The sequence below is a fragment of the Argopecten irradians genome, chromosome 10 (assembly GCF_041381155.1).
Source record: "Argopecten irradians isolate NY chromosome 10, Ai_NY, whole genome shotgun sequence".
In the NCBI taxonomy this organism is placed as follows: domain Eukaryota; kingdom Metazoa; phylum Mollusca; class Bivalvia; order Pectinida; family Pectinidae; genus Argopecten; species Argopecten irradians.
The window spans coordinates 37,644,390-37,664,638 of record NC_091143.1 but is presented as its reverse complement, the minus strand read 5'-3'; the positions used below and the strand labels follow the sequence as shown (position 1 = coordinate 37,664,638).

The 20,249-nt window shown below is 34.0% G+C and overlaps 1 protein-coding gene across 2 annotated transcripts in view; it reads left to right on the top strand.

Moving 5' to 3' along the window:
• Window positions 1–6,464: 6,464 nt before the first annotated feature.
• The window catches only part of LOC138332826 (rhodopsin-like), a 65,350-nt gene continuing 51,565 nt past the window's right edge, over window positions 6,465–20,249 (top strand). Inside the window, exons 1-2 of one of the 2 annotated variants that reach the window (XM_069280782.1) lie at window positions 6,465–6,514; window positions 7,287–8,076. In XM_069280782.1, the coding sequence (XP_069136883.1) occupies window positions 7,387–8,076 (690 nt within the window). In that variant the 5' untranslated portion in view covers window positions 6,465–6,514; window positions 7,287–7,386. Of the gene's footprint in view, window positions 6,515–7,250; window positions 8,077–20,249 lie in introns of those variants that run through there. The other variant, XM_069280781.1, reaches the window with a different exon arrangement.

The following is a 20,249-nucleotide window of genomic DNA, read 5'->3' as shown; positions in this document are numbered from 1 at the left end:
CCATATAGTAAATAACTAAAGCAAGTTATCATTAAGTTTTGCTGCTTGCATGATAGGAATATATATCTACCCGACATATTTCCAAATTTTAGTCATTCAAATATGATGTGATGTTATGTAACGTCACTTTTTGTTCAAACGTAGGATTGCTGAGTGTTTCGTGGTTCTGGAGCATGCACTACAGGTATGGGAATATAAAGAGGTGTTATTTCGAGTCACAGAATTAAAACAGATAAATAATTACCCATAAACGTTATTTCTACGACAAACGTGATGACAAGTTAAGGCAGGTCTATATTTTTGAAAACCACGGCAAACCACATAAGGGTGCACAGGAAGATTCGAAGAGTGTTTTTAATTCCATAACATTGTGAACATTGCCTACATATAATATCGATTGGCTACAATCATTAAGGTAATCAAATAGAAACCATAACGTTAAAATTAGTTGATATTTCTGATTTTTTGCTTTTAATTGTTGAACATGTCACATGAAATAATAAAAGGGGACTCGTCCGGACGAAAATTCCGGAATTCAAAAATCACATACGGATTTATTCAAAACCCACATATGGAGAAAATTGTAAAAATTAACAGAAAATAAACTAGTTGTGCTATAGCAAAACCATATGACCTTATGTAGAACGGTGTTTTTGCGGCTTATTGTTAAAACAGTTACATTGTATATATGACCCATCATAGTACTGCATGAAATGAGGGTATGATTATGAGTAACAAAATTGATCGAAGACCCCCATGCTTTTATATGATGATTGAAAAAATATATTACCATGGATATATCATATGCGATTATTGCGAAATTGACATGGATTTGCATTTCTTTTGTGCTTATATTTTTTTTCGGGGCGAAAAATTACCAGAACAGGATATATACGTAATAGAAACGCCGATGGGAAATAAAATGAGATGTCATTTGTAAAAATATAACAATTTTGTATTTTGATCCATCATTAGAATTTTAAGACAAAAAAAACACAACAGGAATAAGACTACATTAATCTTAATGTTACAGAAAACATGTTTTTCTCGCAAATATGGTAAATTCAAGCTCAAATATCAAAACGTTATTCAGGAACCCGTTTTCAATATTTTTAAGATAACAAGAATTGCAAGAAAATAAGACCAAGTAGAAAGAAATGACGGGATTTTGAAGAATTACAAACAAAGGAATCAATAGAGGTTATCACAAATATATATGTATGTCGTAATCAACAAAGGAATCAATTGTCACAGATGTACACGTATGTCGAAATTAACAATAACCCAGCTTAAAAGAGCATATACAAAGTAGTTATGAATTTATAAAGGTAAAATTGAAAATAACTTTAAATCATAAAACAGTTTATGATTCTGCCAGTTTCAGGAAATAAATTCTGACATCATAAGGAATATGTTATCAGTGTAGACGGAGATTTCACTTTCAACTTCCAGGTTTTCAAAAACAAAAATAAAAAATCCGCCCCTTAGTCCATAAATACTAGTTATATGATTTATAGAATGTTACATGGGTCTGTGAATTGAACAGGGCAAGCCTCGGGTTGACCGGCCAAAATCTTTCACGAGGGTTGAGATATCCCAGTCCACTTCACAGACCCATGTTTGATTCTTTTTCACCCATACTTAGTAGAAAAAATGGCGAAATTCCAATTGGTTTCCAGCTTTTTCATAGCGCCATTATCGCGGGAACGTCGTTATGCTTCAAAATTGATGACGTCATCTACAATGCGCGCCGCAGTTACGCCGCATGTATTGATGACGTCACGTGATTGTCTACCGCGTGTGAGCTGTCCTACACACACACCCCGCGCTCCCTGTGTAAGTTAGAGATATCTTTTCCCTAGCAACCACAGGATATCCCTGTGAAGTATGGGAGAAAAACATATCTTATATTTGCGACTATGTGACACTTATTATTACAAAGGCTCGTTACATAACGAACTGTGTTTTTATCCTGTTACATACCGACTCCTGTAGGCCTATTACTCACAACAATAACAAATGTTTGTTCAACTTTTCAGGCTCACGGGAGGAAATCAACAGAATATGTTGTATTATTATATTGTGACTAATCATTTTTAAAAGTAGGCAAATGAGATGATTCTAAACATGTGACCTTGCAAGCTAAATTTTCTGCTATCTCCAAAGAATTCTTAAAAAGTTACATTCAGAATAATATGCTGTGTTAATTGAGAAAGCTATGTTTTAGATATAGTTTGCAATTATGAACTGTAGAATCGTCTAATATGATTATCGCCAAACACTTTCTGTTGTTGTCACCGAGTTTTATTTCCAACCGTTCTCAAATTTCCCTGTTTAACACTATTTAAAATTATATAGCTCCTATGTTAAATCTCATTTAGCTGAAACATTTGAAACTGCATCAGCTTTTCATACTACCTCAGAGGTCTTTGTACTTGAGATGTAATATTGTAATTACATTTCATGATTAAAAATGTAGTTGTTAGAGGAAAGAAAATTATTTGAACTGAAATTGCATTGCCCTGAATTATTTTAGGAAGAAATAGCGACACTGAGTTAATTATGGCTTCCTAGTTCTGTGTTCTATTTAACATGAATCGATCTAGAAACCAGATATGGGTACCGTCACGTCATCACAGGATTGTTAACGGATTATTTACCGAAATAAGACTACATCTATTTAAACGTCCATTAAACATATCTCCCGGAAAGGGAGTAATTTATGACGCCATGATACCTAAAACATTTTGTGCTGGACTACTTCTGTTGGAATGACGTTAAAAGATTATATTTCCATTCTACTTTAAGTTTCCTGTTTGATCTGTGCTAAACCAGATGGGCAATATAAGGCTATGAACTTCCGTTTGATCAATATTTAACGTTTTCGGTCCGTCACTGACAATGTATACCTACGCATATACATAACAGTCATATAATCTAAAAAGTGGTTTTAAAGTTTTGCGGTCGTTTAAATTCAATAGTATTATTGTGTTGACAAAACATGTATTGAAAAATACCATCGCATAGTTAAATTTGTTCGCTTGTTTCAAACCTCTTTTTGTTGAACTATATTCAGAAGCTGATGATATGGCTGTTCCGTTTATTGAACTTGCTGACGTCAACAGTTGCTTTAGTGGGAAATTCAAAAGATATACATGTATATAGTTTTGAATCTGAAGGATCGAAATGGAAATATAAGTAATCAACTGTTACTAAATTGGACATGCAGTTGAGATGAATCCCATCCGTCAGAAAGATAAATAGAATACCGCCCTAGCGACTTTATGTCCAATCTGGTATCAGTTTCCCGTGCTAACGTGATTTAGGCGGAAAGTTAGAAATTTACGCTTTAGATATTAGTATAGCACAAAGTATATATAGCATAAACTCTCCGACTTCCGTTCGACTACGACCGTAACTTCTATGGTGACAGTTTAAAATGAAGGCATGCATACAAACACCGAGTTTCAACTACCAAAGTTACTAAGATTATTATTAATATTCTTGATAACTCTTAATTAAAACGATTCTACAAATAGTAACAATATTGGGTCAGATCTACCTAAACTGTTTGTAGCTAGTAACATATATGAACGCATAATTGACCGTTAAACAAAAATCGAACTTAAAGTCTTCAGGGATTCCGTTTAAACTTGTATAGTCGAGCGACAAATACAGTAGTAAACTCAGCCTGAATCAAAGTCACCAGTACTAAGGTTAGTCTAGCCTCCATAAATAATTTTCTTATCCTACGTTTTTGCTTTCCTTGCCTCTCTTTTTCTGCTTACTCCATTCACGGAAAGTAGACACTGTATGTTATCTCATTGAAGCAACGGAAATGTTAAGCATTTAAATGTTTATTTGCTTGACCAGATGGGAGTTCATAGCCTCATATTTCCCATCTGGTTTAACCATTGATTAAACGGGAAACTGAAAGCGGAATGGAAATATAGTAGTATAACGAAAAAAAATCTGCCAATCAGAAAGCCGGATTTTGTAGGGAACAAATAAAAAATTATAATACTTTTTAATGTTTTCATTTCAAACATTTCATTTCCTGATGATATGACAACTGGAAATGGGCAACAGATAAAGCTATAAAAACTATGACAATATTGAAAAAAATATGTTATCACTGCCCACGTACGTTTGTGAATACACAAATATTTGATTAATTTGTTAAGTAAATTCAATAATGAATCGTGTATAGATTTCTTTATCATTTCATCAAAGGAAACATATAAAAGAGCTGTAACGTTTTAGTGGTTTTGCTAATGTTTCTCTGTAAGAATGGATTTGAACTCTGTTTTCGTAATCACGTATAAACACTAGTAATTCATCAATTTAACCCAATAATCAATTTAAAACCATTTTCTTGAAACGAAATCTTGACAATTTGTCGAGAGTCTGACCTGACATATTTCCCCCACCGCGCTGTGCTAGACACCATTGTGTGAATGTATTGATCAGACAAACCTTTTCGTGTCTGTCTGTCTCCCCCATAAACTCTCTCCTCCTTACGTGGTACCAGATAGCAGTAAGTAAGTCAAACGTTCACATGACGTTGACAGGTGCGAAGGAGTTTGTCTTCATACCATACAAAATATCGCCTATCATAATATTACTGTTATAGTCAGGGTTATAATGTGACATGATGTGAACCTCAGGGTGTGGTGCTATCGACAGGAGACATCCATACAAATACTGAACCAGATCAACGAAAGGTAACAACAACTATATGTGTTGAATGAGCATCAAGTCGAACATGCTTGTTATTGGTTAATGTTCATGTGGCTGCAAAACAATCATCCCATTGACATTTTGACGTTATCCACAAATACACAACCCAGATATGGCCGTGCGTTTGTGTATGACGCCCATGTTTTAGAGATTATGGACTTACTGTAAAATTATCTAATTTCGCTGTGAGATATTTTTGCGATTTTTGATGTTCGCGAAAATTAACCTGACCGCAAAAGTAAGGAATTTCATCCCCCGCGAATGAACACAAATATATAGGAGATCCATATACCATTATCCAGAGTACCTACATTACATCCAAATCTGACCCAAACCAAATATTTACTATCGCAATGCAATATTAAACCACGTGTTTTATATTCATTCAGTACAATGTCGGCCTGTCATCTAATTAAAAAAAATTGAAGTGTTTCGCACCTTTTAAGATGGACCCATGGTTTTGCGCATGGTATTATCTTGAAACGTGCTTCATACATGTATATATTCCTGGAATGTATAGATTTAAATTATGAATAGATACAAACCTGAACTTATATGTAAATATTCTACAGTATATTTCTCAGATATATTACCATAGTCGATACAAATATCAAATACCATTACGTAATTACTTAAACTGCGAAATATTTTACAATGTAAGTATCAACGAAAGGCTCATAATTTACAATAATGAAAATAATGGATGCAGATAACGAGAATTGACTATTTAGATATTGATATCGACTCCATTATAGTTACGTCATATTGACTATTTAGATATTGATATCGACTCCATTATAGTTACGTCATATTGAAACCTTACCTTTTGGTCATCCGCCGACATTCGCACGTGTAGCTACACTTTCGTAACTTAACCTGAAATGGTCACAATAAATACAGCAAATCCCATCCGGTTTGGTACTTGTCTTTCGTTCGCAATGGTTTATCTGTCGTAGACATAAAATGGGATGATAAGGTCATAATGCCATAGCCGAACAGTTCTGTTCAATATCCTACAACTGTAGCAGTTCGCTGGGACCACTACCGTGATATATCACCTAAAGAAGCGAGGTCAATATTACATTTCTATGGTGAATAAATTCATTTATTAACTGATACATGATGATTTTTTTTGGACATGAAATTTAGAATCGTTAACATTGTAATTTACTTGATGTTACATATGTTAGGTATGTTTATGCACGCTACTTTGGAATATTTAAAGTATATGTTTACATTCTGTGTCGCTTATATTGTGAGGCTGTGTTGTTATTGGTTGCATGAGCACCAAGTCAACATCAATGTTTACAAACTGACAGGTACCCTATTATTCTAACTAAAAAATCATCATACTAAAAATTAATCAGCATTTCACACAAATTAATATCACTTCACATCAACATTGTTTCAGCAAACTTTTTCAAGCATACCAATTATGTGAGAAATAGAATCATACACTCGTTCCAAACAATTGATAGTTATACTTGTTCACATGATATTGATGTCATTTAACAAAACTCTCAAATGATATATTCCTTCTTTCACACTATAACCTTGACATACAAAAATCAACGAGACTACGAGCCGCTGTATTCTCTGATAGCGTGAAGGTATGTGCATACCTCAGGTATTCCAATTGGTTGGCGCTCCATCACTCCGCCCAGCGATATTGATTAACAGTGCGTATAAATACTGAAGCCAGACTGTGCCAGTCATGCCGGTGAACGGTAGTGTATGTAGTAAGGCTCGGATACAGTGGCTGACACTTCAACAGGTAGAGTAGGGCAGATGCTGTTCTACCATCAGATGTGTAGTAATCAGCTGGTTACATCGACGCCTAACACTAGGGATATTACACGATCGTTATCCAAGGAACTATTGCTATCTATTTAGTTTTGATGTCGCGTTCATAGAATGAAGACAATGGTACTTACACGTTGCTATAATTTTATCATCAACGTTTAACTATTTACTTTTTAAAGTAAAACTTAAAAGTGTTATACACTCGTATACAGGTTCATTACTTTGTTCATATAACAGATCATTGGCCTGTAATTCACAAATTAGCGTTTATAATTCAATATTTTATATTTCTATTTTCGTATTTGGAGAGATATCAACTAAAACAACTGTTATCAGATAGACATGTTGGTATATCAAAGTGTCAATCATTGATGTTCTTAATGAAAGCGTTTTTTAATGTAATATTAGAGTCTTTTTCGTACACGAAATTTGTCGTTTAGCATACGATGGCAAATGTTAATTTCCTCAACTATATTTATAATTTTACATAAATACGTTTGTTCAAAATGCCGAATAATAGTTTGGATAAAAACAAATGTTAATAAGAGAGAAACAATGAATTGACATAGCACAATACAATCAGTACAGCGAGACATTACTGACTTTTAAAATCTTTAAATATTTTTTTTTTTTTCATTTTGAAGCAGCTGGTTAACTATATTCTATACATTAGATTCGAACAAAGTTTACAAAGTAAAGAGAGATAATGCCAATATGTTAACGTCCATATATCTTTCGCACAGTCACAGTTTGCCATCTGGAGTCTCGCATCTGATCTTTAGCAGCAGCAATGTAAAAGAAGGAGATATTGGCAAAGGGAGCCAAGAAGTGGTTTTGAAAAACATGAATGCCCAATCACCCGGTGAAATTTACAATTCGACAAATATTTTATTTTCAAACGTGACGAAAGCGGAAAATTTATTTCTTAACGAAACCTCCTCACAAATTTCCAATACACAGTATGCTATCCTAGCCATCTTCATGTTCACTGTGTTTCTTGGCGGTGTGATTTTCAACGGATTATTTGTATATGTGTTCTTAGTGCACAGTAAGTTAAAGACAAGACCTAATATATTACTGATATCTTTGTGCATTTCCAGTTTCCTCATAGCAGCATTGGCTATTCCGTTTGTTGGCGCCTCGGCCATATCACGGAAGTGGCTTTTCGGTCAGTTTGGATGTGTGTTTCACGGATTCATCGTTACGGCACTAGGTTTAACCCAAATCGCTATTTTGACTGTTTTGTCATTTGAAAAATACATCGCAATTGTAAAATGTCATTGGTCGCATCGATTGACTCAATCGGCCACACTTCTGCTTTTGTTTGGGTGTTTCATGTACGGATTTCTTCTAGCCGCTTATCCTCTTCTTGGGTGGAATAGATATACTATGGAGGACGGAAATATATCGTGTTCGATAGATTGGACTTCTCGGAGTGCTATTGACCTATCTTACAGTATCTCTCTACTTGTTATAGGACTGGTGGTCCCTCTAGCAGTCATGTCCTATGTCTACATAAGCATATTACTTCTGGTGAGTACTATTGTTTCTATTTCTGCTTTTAGGTATGTTACAATGATTTATTTATGTAACAATAATTATTGTTCGCTATAGATAAATTCACAAATTAACTGGCTGAACCAATCTCTACGATATTCTATTGATCGAACTATCGGAGTTGACAGCTGCATGTGACGACGATAGATGAGTGCAGCAAGTAGACTACTGGCCTAGCTAGTAATTGTTGATTATAACGATGGCCGTGAAGAAGTGACAGATTATGTCATCTTTAATTTGTCCGTCGTATAGCTTCAAAACAACCAGACAGCTGTTGTCCCACAACTGTTTTCGAAATATCTTTACACTACGAGAGCGGTTCCAACAGGTCTGTTTAAACTCTAGTCTATCGTATTGGGTAAAAAGAGTTTCTAGATACTATCCTTCTAAACTCCATATCATTTGCGTGTAAAACGCACTTTAGAAATACATGATTTTACATAACACGGCTAGAGTCGTTCTCACTATCTATGAAACAACCTCTTGGGAAGGTTCCTGTGGAATAATTATTAACGGTAGATAGCAGGCTTTCCGATTCAAACCAATGCTTATTGATAAGTTAATAGTCATGTATTAAATGTAATTGCTAACACGAAAGGGCCTATACATCCCCTTTCTCTTTTAACTGCTACATTAAGTTCCTTTGAGGGACAAATGTTGCTTTTTGATATCACATAATGCCACTTTTGCCAAATGATTTAGTTTGATGTCGCGTTCTTGTATTTCTGTAAAGGTGAAACAGGTGTCAACCAATATCTAAAAGTTAGAAATGATATAGCCTAAACAAAACAAAATGAACACACGAAATTGTTCGCAACAATTACATGCTACTTATTGAACTTGAATGAACTCTGCTAGCTTAAGAGTATATGATTTATCAATTCTTAATCAAAATATGATATCAGATTAATTAATTACACAGATTCGTTCTTTGGACAAGATGGAGGATATCAATAGCGTATAAATATAATTCTATAATTACGATTGATGTCAATCTAGTAATATTACATACGAATTAAAAATGAGTTGAGATGAAAAAAAAAAGTTAATTTTTGTTAGAAAACATATTAAAGGAATGGCAAAATTGATATACAAATCAGTAAACATCTACCAGGATTATAACTACAAAAAGATACTATCCTAATTGCCAATATATTGTTATTTCCTACTTTTATACTCCGTTGAATACGTATAGTTTTTCGAGACTTTGATTATAAACATGATAAGATCGCAATGCATTACTCAGTAGACTAGGTACTTGCAGTGACGTACTGGACCACCAGGGATGCTGTATCTACTCAGTGGTGTGATCACATAGGCTACTTCACTGGCTATCCATAGCAAAGCAGTGATTGGCTATTTAATCTCCGATAAAAGCAAGACGTCAATTTTTCTTTCATTTACGCTTGATAGACATCATCGCAGTCTTTACCAATATGAAGACAGACGTTTTTCAGTCCTTTTTGAATATCTCTTCCACGAGTGGAGATGTTCAGACATTTTCGATAGTAGGCTATCATAAATGTAATTGGTTATAATAGTTTGATTCTAGTTTACGATTTGCGATTATTCATTAACGCTTGATAGACATCATCGCAGTCTTTACTGATATAAAGACAGACGTTTTTCTGTGCTTTTGAATATCTCTTCTTCCAAGAGTGGAGATGTTCAGACATTTTCGATAGTAGGCTATCATAAATGTAATTGTTTATAATAGTTTGTTTCTAGTTTTCTATTTGCGATTATAACATGCAGTGATCACATAAAATAAGCAGAACTTTTACCGGAAGGTGCCTATACTTCAACTCGTGCGGGTCGTGGGACTTGGGTTTTTTGTACTGGTTTTTTACCTTTCCTTTTACCTCTATCTGAATGCTTCCTTTCATACAGTTTATCATTTGTAATAATCCATATCTATATCTTGAAAAACATCACAATGACATTTTTGGGCACACATATGATGTTGATAATCAGTATCATAGTTTCATCGCAGATTCCGTGTGGTTGTGTAGATGTATGCATATGGAACTCAAAAGGAGAGTGGTAAACTGTTTATTGACTCTAGGGAGTCGACTGACATACTTAGTTTCAATGAAGGTGTATATAAAAATACACAAGGACATTAATCATCAATATTTGCTTATGATATCCAATACCTGATACATCTAATTCCTGCTAGCTTACAAGACGTACGTATGTATATCTATGCTGCATAAAATAAATGAACATGTGGATCTAAATAGGTGTTATCAATGTCAAAATGACCAACACGTAGATCTAATTAGGAATTATCAGTTTCAAAATGACCAATATGTAGATCTAATTAGGAATTATCAGTTTCAAAATGACCAATATGTAGATCTAATTAGGAATTATCAGTTTCAAAATGACCAATATGTAGTTCTAATTAGAAATTATCAGTTTCAAAATGACCAATATGTAGTTCTAATTAGGAATTATTAGTTTCAAAATGACCAATATGTAGTTCTAATTAGGAATTATTAGTTTCAAAATGACCAATATGTAGATCTAATTAGGAATTATTAGTTTCAAAATGACCAATATGTAGTTCTAATTAGGAATTATCAGTTTCAAAATGACCAATATGTAGATCTAATTTGGAATTATCAGTTTCAAAATGACCAATATGTAGATCTAATTTGGAATTATCAGTTTCAAAATGACCAATATGTAGATCTAATTAGGAATTATCAGTTTCAAAATGACCAATATGTAGATCTAATTAGGAATTATCAGTTTCAAAATGACCAATATGTAGTTCTAATTAGGAATTATCAGTTTCAAAATGACCAATATGTAGATCTAATTAGGAATTATCAGTTTCAAAATGACCAACATGTAGATCTAATTAGGAATTATCAGTTTCAAAATGACCAATATGTAGATCTGATTAGGAATTATTAGTTTCAAAATGACCAATATGTAGATCTAATTAGGAATTATTAGTTTCAAAATGACCAATATGTAGATCTAATTAGGAATTATTAGTTTCAAAATGACCAATATGTAGATCTAATTTGGAATTATCAGTTTCAAAATGACCAATATGTAGATCTAATTAGGAATTATCAGTTTCAAAATGACCAATATGTAGATCTGATTAGGAATTATCAGTTTCAAAATGACCAATATGTAGATCTAATCAGGAATTATTAGTCTCACAATGACCAATATATAGATCTAATTAAGAGTCACACGTTTCATAATGAGCAATGTTTAGACCTAATTAGGAGTTTCGTCATGACCCAACAGAATTCGGCTTCATATTAGGCTTTTACATATAGATACATATGCCACTGTAAATGGATACAAATTTGCATGACCCTGCAGATTCCAAGACTTTTCATGTGGATATAAAGATATACGTTATTGATAAAAGATACATTTATGCGATTTCCTAATTCCTAGTTCTTAAATTCTAACCATTATCATAGTAACTACATATACTAAAATTTGAATATAATGCATAACTGTTTGACCCTTTTGTACATGTTAAAAGGTGATATATGACGTTACTGATGCCATTACCGAATCGATATTGACAACATGTACAACTATACACAACGCATTTTAACAAATGAGAATTTAGTATTCTACATTTGTATGTTCTCGGCGAGGTTAGAGGACGCAGAGGAAAACATGAAATGAGAAAAATACATAAATAAGCAGTAATACGGTAAACCTACTTTATTTTGTGGTTTCTGAATTTCGCGATGTCCATTTCAAAACAAGTTTGCGAAGATTAAAATTCGCAAATTTAAAATGGAATGGTAATTAATATCAGTATAAATGATTAAGATAAACATACACGCAAGTTTTTGGATCTCAAACGTCGCGAAAATAAAAGGCACACGAATGGCAGTTGGTGGACAGCATTCTGCATGATACATGTATATGTATATACCGTGTGATACCGTCGCACCATTCTCAGGCGCGATAACATGGCGGCAATGTTCGTTATGTCAACAGATGTCTCAAGTTTCTATATGTTTCTATTAGCCCCGTTTCTCGACTAAGGTTTGGCAAAAACTTCGAAGGTCATGTCGATCGACAGCGATAAATCCCTGGTTACAATCTGTCTATGCAATTTTAACTGTATTATCGTTACCAAATGTCATTTGTGATACTTGATAACTTTGAATGTTTCTAACAATCGAATGCCAGAAGGGTTTTGGTTTTGTAAGTTAAACGTTCTATTGACAGCCAGGGTCATTTAAGGACGTGCCAGGTTTGTAGATGGAAGAAAGCTTAAGTACCCGGCAAAAAACCACCGACCAGCGGTCAGTACCTGGCAACTGCCCTACATGGGATTCGAACTCGCAACCCAAAGGTGGAGGGCTCGGTGGAAATGTCAAGACATCTTCACCACTCGGCCATTGCGATCACGATGCCAGAAGGACGGCTTTAGTTAGCGCACACGTTTGAATTTGTTAAGATTTTCATATCACATAAACATAAGGGAATATGGAAGTCAGCTGCTTTATGTACAATGTATAGTCGAGGGTGTTCCCAGTACAATTCTGGGCATTATGAACTTTTTATCAGAAAAGCATCATCAGAGAAGCCTATATCTGCTGAGTGATCAAGGCGGACAACCTTCACTAAGAATCCTCATTTATTTCTGGTATTACAATATCACGAAGTTAATATTTCTTCTTTTTGCTCTCTCTGACGTAAATATCTTACAAAGCTTTTTGTATTTTCAGTTCGGATTGACATTTATATTCCTCACTTATTACTGTCATGTAAACGTTTACCGTAAGATCTTGGTTTAAATTACCGTTAACATCAAGCTCATGTCACCTTTCCACATGCACGGGCGCACTAACCATAAAGCAAATGAATCATAGAACACATAAAATGATGAATAACCATTTCTACCTAATAGGGAGTAAAAATCGATATCATGTCTCTAATCAGTTCGGGCATAAATCTCCATTACATCATCTTTAATTCACTAAACACACAAAGAAACTACCTGCATCGCCTCAAATTTGCGATGTGTGGTAAAATAATTGGTCTTATTTTCACTGCAGGTTTTCCTAGATGTAACTAGTGCATTTGCTGTTACTCAATATTCAAACTTTACGCCTGTTATTGCGACACCAAACGTCAAACCGCAAACCAAATTTATATCGAAGTGGCTTATAGTATTTGATTATACGACTATAAACCAAAAACTAATAACTGTGCGTGAGGGACTATTTTTTCCAGAAAACATTACGCAGTTGCAATGTCAGTTTTGTTTTGTTTTTGTTTTTAACTTTATGGGCTGATAAAGTAGATTTAGAAACTATTGACAAAGCTCGTTACATGCAAGATTGAATTAAAACAAGAGGCCCATGAGCTTTAACGGTCACGAGTTCGGATACAGAATGAAATAAAGACAAATAAACACGATATATTGGCCCATCATGCCCTTGAATTCAGTCAGTGATTTTATGAATTTGACGTTTTAATCTATGAAGATTATTTGGCTCCATAAAATCGGTAAAATTCATAAAGTAAAAATTTTGAAATTTTAGCCACTTTTGCGATTTTTGGTCCCACCCTTTTGGCCCCTGGCTAATAATTTTATCCCAGACTGACTCATCTCATATGAAAACTAAGCAAATAATGTTCAAAATGAGTTTTTCCTATATAAACTACAACTAAACATGACCTCAAGGTCATGTAATTCACATTTTTTTGTGAAGGACCTTAAGACCTTTCCACCTGATTCTATCAATTCCAGAAATTCAGAAGATTTATTTTTATTTTTAGCGTATTTGACCCCTTTTGAGAAGAAGTCGAAACTGTCAATTGCTTATGGACACACGACACACGACGCACTACGGGACGACGCACGACGATAGACAAAAGACGAGTAGAAAAGGTCACTTGAGACTTCGTCTCATGTGACCTAATCATCAGCTCAGTCGATATTTTAGGGAAATAATTGGATTAATCATTAGCGATTTTGTCACCAAAATGCTAATAACACAAGTGTTTCTTACACATCGTTTTATATATGAATAACTTGTTCTCATGTTGTATATATATTGATCGACTGTTCTCATGTTACACATAGTTTGTCGTAAATCCGCAATTTACCGTTAACCTGTGTTTGATTAGAATAGATTCAATGAAATAACCTAGACTTTTATGCTTACGGCACACAATGACCTCAGAAGCTGTGAGTACATAAGTATCAATATTACCAGTTGATATCCACCTAACACACTCTAACTGCATTGGTCAGGTCTATCAATGTAACTAGTTGAGATGACCCATGTATATCGTATGTCGCAGAATCAATTAAAGCATTCATGAACGATAGTTATCATAGATCACCATGTATTTATTTATTAAGCAACATTTTTAATGGATTGTGTACCATCTTGGCATGATATGAAGTGTTGTCGCCTTTCTATAAGTCTCGTGACTTTAAAAAATACATTGTAAGAAGTCACACGCGTGTGATTTTCATCCGTATCTTGAGTGGAATTTTCATTTTTTTAAATATCTTTTGATACTATTTAAGTTTCATCTATTATTCTGTTTCCCAATTACTATTATTGTTTAAAAAACGTATCCATCGGAGAAATCAACATACAGTTGTGTATGCCAAACTTACACACTGTCGAGGATAAATGAATAATATCAATTTGACGTTCATTATTCTTTGCCAACAGAGGCAATATATCATATATATACAGGTATAAATAAGTTTTTGACATTGTTATAACCACGAGTAATGAATCTAGTTTGTTTATCTGTTTTCTTCTAGTCAATACATAACCTGTCGATAAAAGTCATGATGCATTCTGTAATTGGCCTGTGCTGGCAGGAGCCACAAAGACATATACATCTATGTAGCTACTGTCCATATATCAAACAGTAATTATTTTAGTCCATATATCAAACAGTAATTATTTTAGTCCATATATCAAACAGTAATTATTTTAGTCCATATATCAAACAGTAATTATTTTACGACAAAACAATGGCTGTTCTGATATAGGTGACCACATAATGCAGCCAGGGCAAGCCAACCTCTGCCCTGAATTAGTCGAGCTAATTACTCTCTTTGAAAGTAATAAAGAAAAGCACTATGATTATATCTTACAGCATTGCATACGTCTAGCCTCGCTTTGCAGCATCATTGTTCATATTGTGCCTTTTAGATTTGATTCGATGTGGTTGATTATCTGAGAAACAGCACATGCCGTTTTTTTCTTTTGGAAGAAATAAACACAAAAACGCAGCACGGCATCCGCCATAGAAAGACACTGAATTTCTCGACTATCTATAATAACACTCTTACCTATGTGGATATCAGCTATAAGGATATCCTTTTCAAGGGTCATAAACTATTGAAAATCGAATATCCGTATCGTTATTATCTTCCTATGAAAGGGTATTCATCTCTCATTCCTCGACGATTTCTTACAATCATAATACCCTGCCATTTTAAAATGATTCGAGGAAAACCGCGACTTCTAGTCAATTTTCTATTCATGAACAGTTTAACACAAATCAAGTTCCTGGCTTCTCTTGTACATGTACACAAGTCTAATTCCAAGATCAATTGTTACCTAGCTTGTATCTTTTACATATGTGTGCATATGACATGTTTCCGAGACTCTGAGGGAGGCTGAAATTGGTTCCGAGTTCCGTTTAAGCTAAACGGAACTCGGAACTGGTTCCGAGTTCCGTTTAGCTTAAACGGAACCCGGAACTCGGAACTCGGAACCAACTCCAGCCTCCCAGACTCTGAACATTTTATATGCATTGACAGCTCGTTTGTAGAGGAACGTGTTAGTCGTAGAACCATACAACAATGGATATCCGGTGTATCAATTAAAAACCCATATTAAAATCAATATTTCCTATTTCGTCATTATTTTAATACCCACATTGACTGGGATAATTTTAATTCAACAGATAATGGCCAGATTAACCAGTTCAATGGTACATGCATAGTAAATCCCCCTAATTATATAATTAACTTCAATTCGAATTAGTTACGTTATATAATAACAATGCCGGTTTGTAGCTGGCTTGTATTATTGTAGACATTTGTATATGCCACGCTTATATGGATTCGTAATCAGAAAAAAATACCTTAATTTATAGCCATATGACAACGAATATCCGGGGTATTAATTAATTGTTTCCTATTAGGTCATTAATTTTGAGGGAATTGGTTTCATTTGGTTGTATTAAGAATTATGTCAGATTTGGTGACATGGCATGTGATTATAAGTATGAAATATTATAGAACGGTATCGTATATTAGAATTTCGATTTTACTTTTTTTTATAGAATGACACAGCATGCGAAACATACACCTTGGGGAAACAAAACTTACATATTAAATTTCCGCGTCGATTTGTTTACGAGACAGCCAAATGGATTGCTAATATAATTTATTAAAATTATAGGAGTTGTTTGTGAATTAAGAAATTTCGTCGGAACGAAAAAAGGGATAAGCCGTATATTTCTTTTTTTGAATGACCTCATATATCAGTATCGTATGAAAACATAAATCGGTGATGCTTTAAATCAAGGTTGCCTACTCGGCGGACCAGACATATATAAATATAACATGGAAAACATAATTCGGTGATGTTTTTAATCAAAGTTGCCAACTCAGCAGACTGAATGTTTCAGTAGTGATACGTTGCTGCCTATGAAACTATAGACCACAATATACCACGGTCCTAGCGCTAATCACTCTGTTGGCTTATCTAGTAGTTGTTTTAAGCACAATTAATCACGTCTCTCTCCAACCAACGATAAATATGCACAAAGGTATATCGGTCAATGATCTATGTAATAATGTCTGATACATTTTTTATTATTATTTTTAATTACTGGCCTTGCCGTTTATCGCTTACCAAGTTATTTCCACCCTCTTAATTCTTTGGCGACATCTGGATACATGTAAATATAGATTTTAGATATCAAAGTACACACAGAACAATTGTGATGTTTATATAATGATAAACAATTACATAACTTTTCAAAATCTAAAACGCTTTTTACAAATATACATATACACAAGTAGAACACCATGGCGTTTTATCTGTTAAGAAGGTGCAAACTTATCTATCCTCATGAGTATCTTTTACAACATGCTTTGTCATATAGCACGATATGATCGGCATTACTCGTAAAATGGCCCATGGAGGGACACGCAACGCAGATCTTAACTACACTTTTACATACTCAATATAATATCGCTATAGCAAAAAATTCATACCGGCAGGGTCATAAAAAGAACATAATCTCCGACAGTTTTTTAGGCTTTAATATTGCAGAATGAAAACACTTCAAATCCCGAGAACAAAAGTAAAAAAAAAACATCTCAAGTAGGAGAGTTTACTGGTTTTATTGTCAGAGACAAAAAACGAACGATAAAGAAAACAGGAAGAGCAAACAATAAATATAAAAGTGGAAGTAAAGACGTAGAAAAATCTTATCTATTTAGATAAAATGCAGAATTCTACTACAGATATATGTGTGAACATTTCGCAGACTGTAAGGTAAAAGCATATTGGCATAACACCAAACTTCTTTACTTAGAAGAATATGAAATGCACAAGGTTATGGTTGATGGCATAAACCACATTGTTCAGTGCTAATGTCACTAATTTAAGAAAACAGGATTATTTTCAAGATTGTATCTTCTCTACAAATTAAATTACCTTTAATTCAGGTAAAAAAAGATGCATCAAATAAACATTGTATTGATACATTGTTCTTACACCTAATTTTTGTTCTTTATTGATTAATTTTATAATGTTAGATCAAGATCACAGTAATTAATGAACTTAAAGTGTCGGTTTCATAAACTGATTAAGCATACTTTTTTCTACACTCTGATGAATTGTTCCTATCATGAGTTGCAACTATTTATGGGATGATCAACTGAGTATTGCCAAATGTTGTTGCTCGCAAATTGTAACAATTTCTAGGTTATCAGGTACTTGTCTATTCCGAGAATTGTTTCCGGTACTACATGTCATTTCGAATAAAACGGAGAAAATATTATGTTTGTACGCCATTTTTATTGATCAAATTTTTGACGTACATATCCCCAAAAAGTGCTCACACCAAAACATCTCATATAGACGATCAGAAAGCTTTTACTGGTGAAATATGGGGTAGGCCTATCCCTCCCATGGTGTAAAAATCAAGCACATTTTCATTGTAATGTCATATAGTTGCAAAGGAAAAATGACTTTAATCCCATCTATTATTGCTATGCAACTGTTTCCTTTATTTATTAATTTCAATAAACTTTTTTTATTTATTAATTTCAATAAACTTTTTTGGAAAAAGATCGCGCATGAATTCTTTAAGTGAACAAATTTCGCACTTTCCTCCATCATATCATTTTCACCTGTGGTGATCCCTGCAAATGAATTGAGTCCTGTAAACTGCATGCATGCTAGCCAAGCGATTGAGTGCTGTAGATCGTGAGTGCAAGCCCGGATAGGTCGGGAGTCCCTGTTCAGATTCCGGTTTCCGACCTCTGATGAACGTCAGTGTACAGTGTCCCAGAGTAACGTAACTTTACGAGTACAATGTCATGTAAACTTTGACAGAGGCATATGTAAGTTACCGGTGGCTGTAAAACAACTACTTGTGGTGACCACAACCTCTATCATGGTAATCGAAGTTACCGTATACCCGTTATTTTTGCGGTGATGATATTTTTGCGATTTCGCGTGCCTTTGAATTGGTCCCGAAAATTTGATCCGTGAAATAAAAAGACCGGCAAAAATATTTCTCGCCAAATAAACTGCAATTTTAGATATCTTATTGTATGGTCTCTGACCAGCTCCAGCTGGCATACACCATATCGCATCATCCAAAAATACGGACAATTATAATTCGTAAAAACAGATTGCATGCAATTGGGTACATCTTTATGCATATTATACTTCTGGAACTTTTCCATAGACCATAAAGTAATCCTTTGAGCATTAAAAGTATGTTTATTCAACAAAATCACATAATTGTGTAGGATATAGTATCGCGTTTTGTTTATTGTGTTGCTTTACGTATGAGTCAAACCACGTTGCAAATTATAGAAACATATAGAAATATTTTAGCCGTTCCAACTAAATTTGTTATCTTGCTGCGGATATCCTGCGATATAACATTAAGATACCGTGCTACTAAGACATTATAAGTTACTCTATCAGTGCGGACTTACAATTCTATACATAATATTTACATTTCACAAGTTGTCTGCAATACAGCAACACGAACACAATGTACTATACAGCAGTGTAGACAAGAAAGAGTCGACAATGGAATTCTGCAATGCTTCCAACGAGATAGACTCAACCACTACATGCGATATATACGTAGCACAGTGTTCTATCCCATGTTTTAGACTTCCAAACCATCCACATGTATGTCAATTAGGTGTGTAATTGAGTTATCATTAAAACCCAGCTAATGAACCTGGATAATTAAGTTATGCACGCGCTCATTTCACGTCAGTAATGATTCTCAACTTATTGTAAAAACGCCATTGAAAGATGATATATGTTACTGTAACTACACAACAGACACGATCCGTCCATCCTTTTAATAACTTAATCTGAGGCAATATCTATATGATAAATTAACATTATTTTGACTTTGAACATACAAAATCTGTAAAACCATGGTTGCCCTAACTAGCTTGGGGTAATTAAATTCGTTGCGGTATCATTTGTCGGGTGTAGAAGCTTTATTTGGTAAGAACATTGTTCCAGTGTAAGATAAAGGAAACATAACGGGGAAATAATTATATCATAATAGAAGATGATAAAAATGACCTGACATGGATTAGATCAAAAGAGAATAATACTTCTATTTCCTCGTAATCCAATCATACGTTTGTATCTTTTTCCTGCTAAAAGTCACTGCCACCAGATACAGAGATAATTCAGTGAAGAAAACAGATGTTTTAAATCTTATAATCTTTATACAAACGCATTTTCTCGAGATACATCCGAAAACCTTCTTTGGTAATTTTTTATTTTTCGTCAAACAATATATCAATTTTACATCAATTACATAATCATGAAATATTAATATAGTTATCTTCCATGCACGTCTTTCACTCTGTCATTCTTTCATTC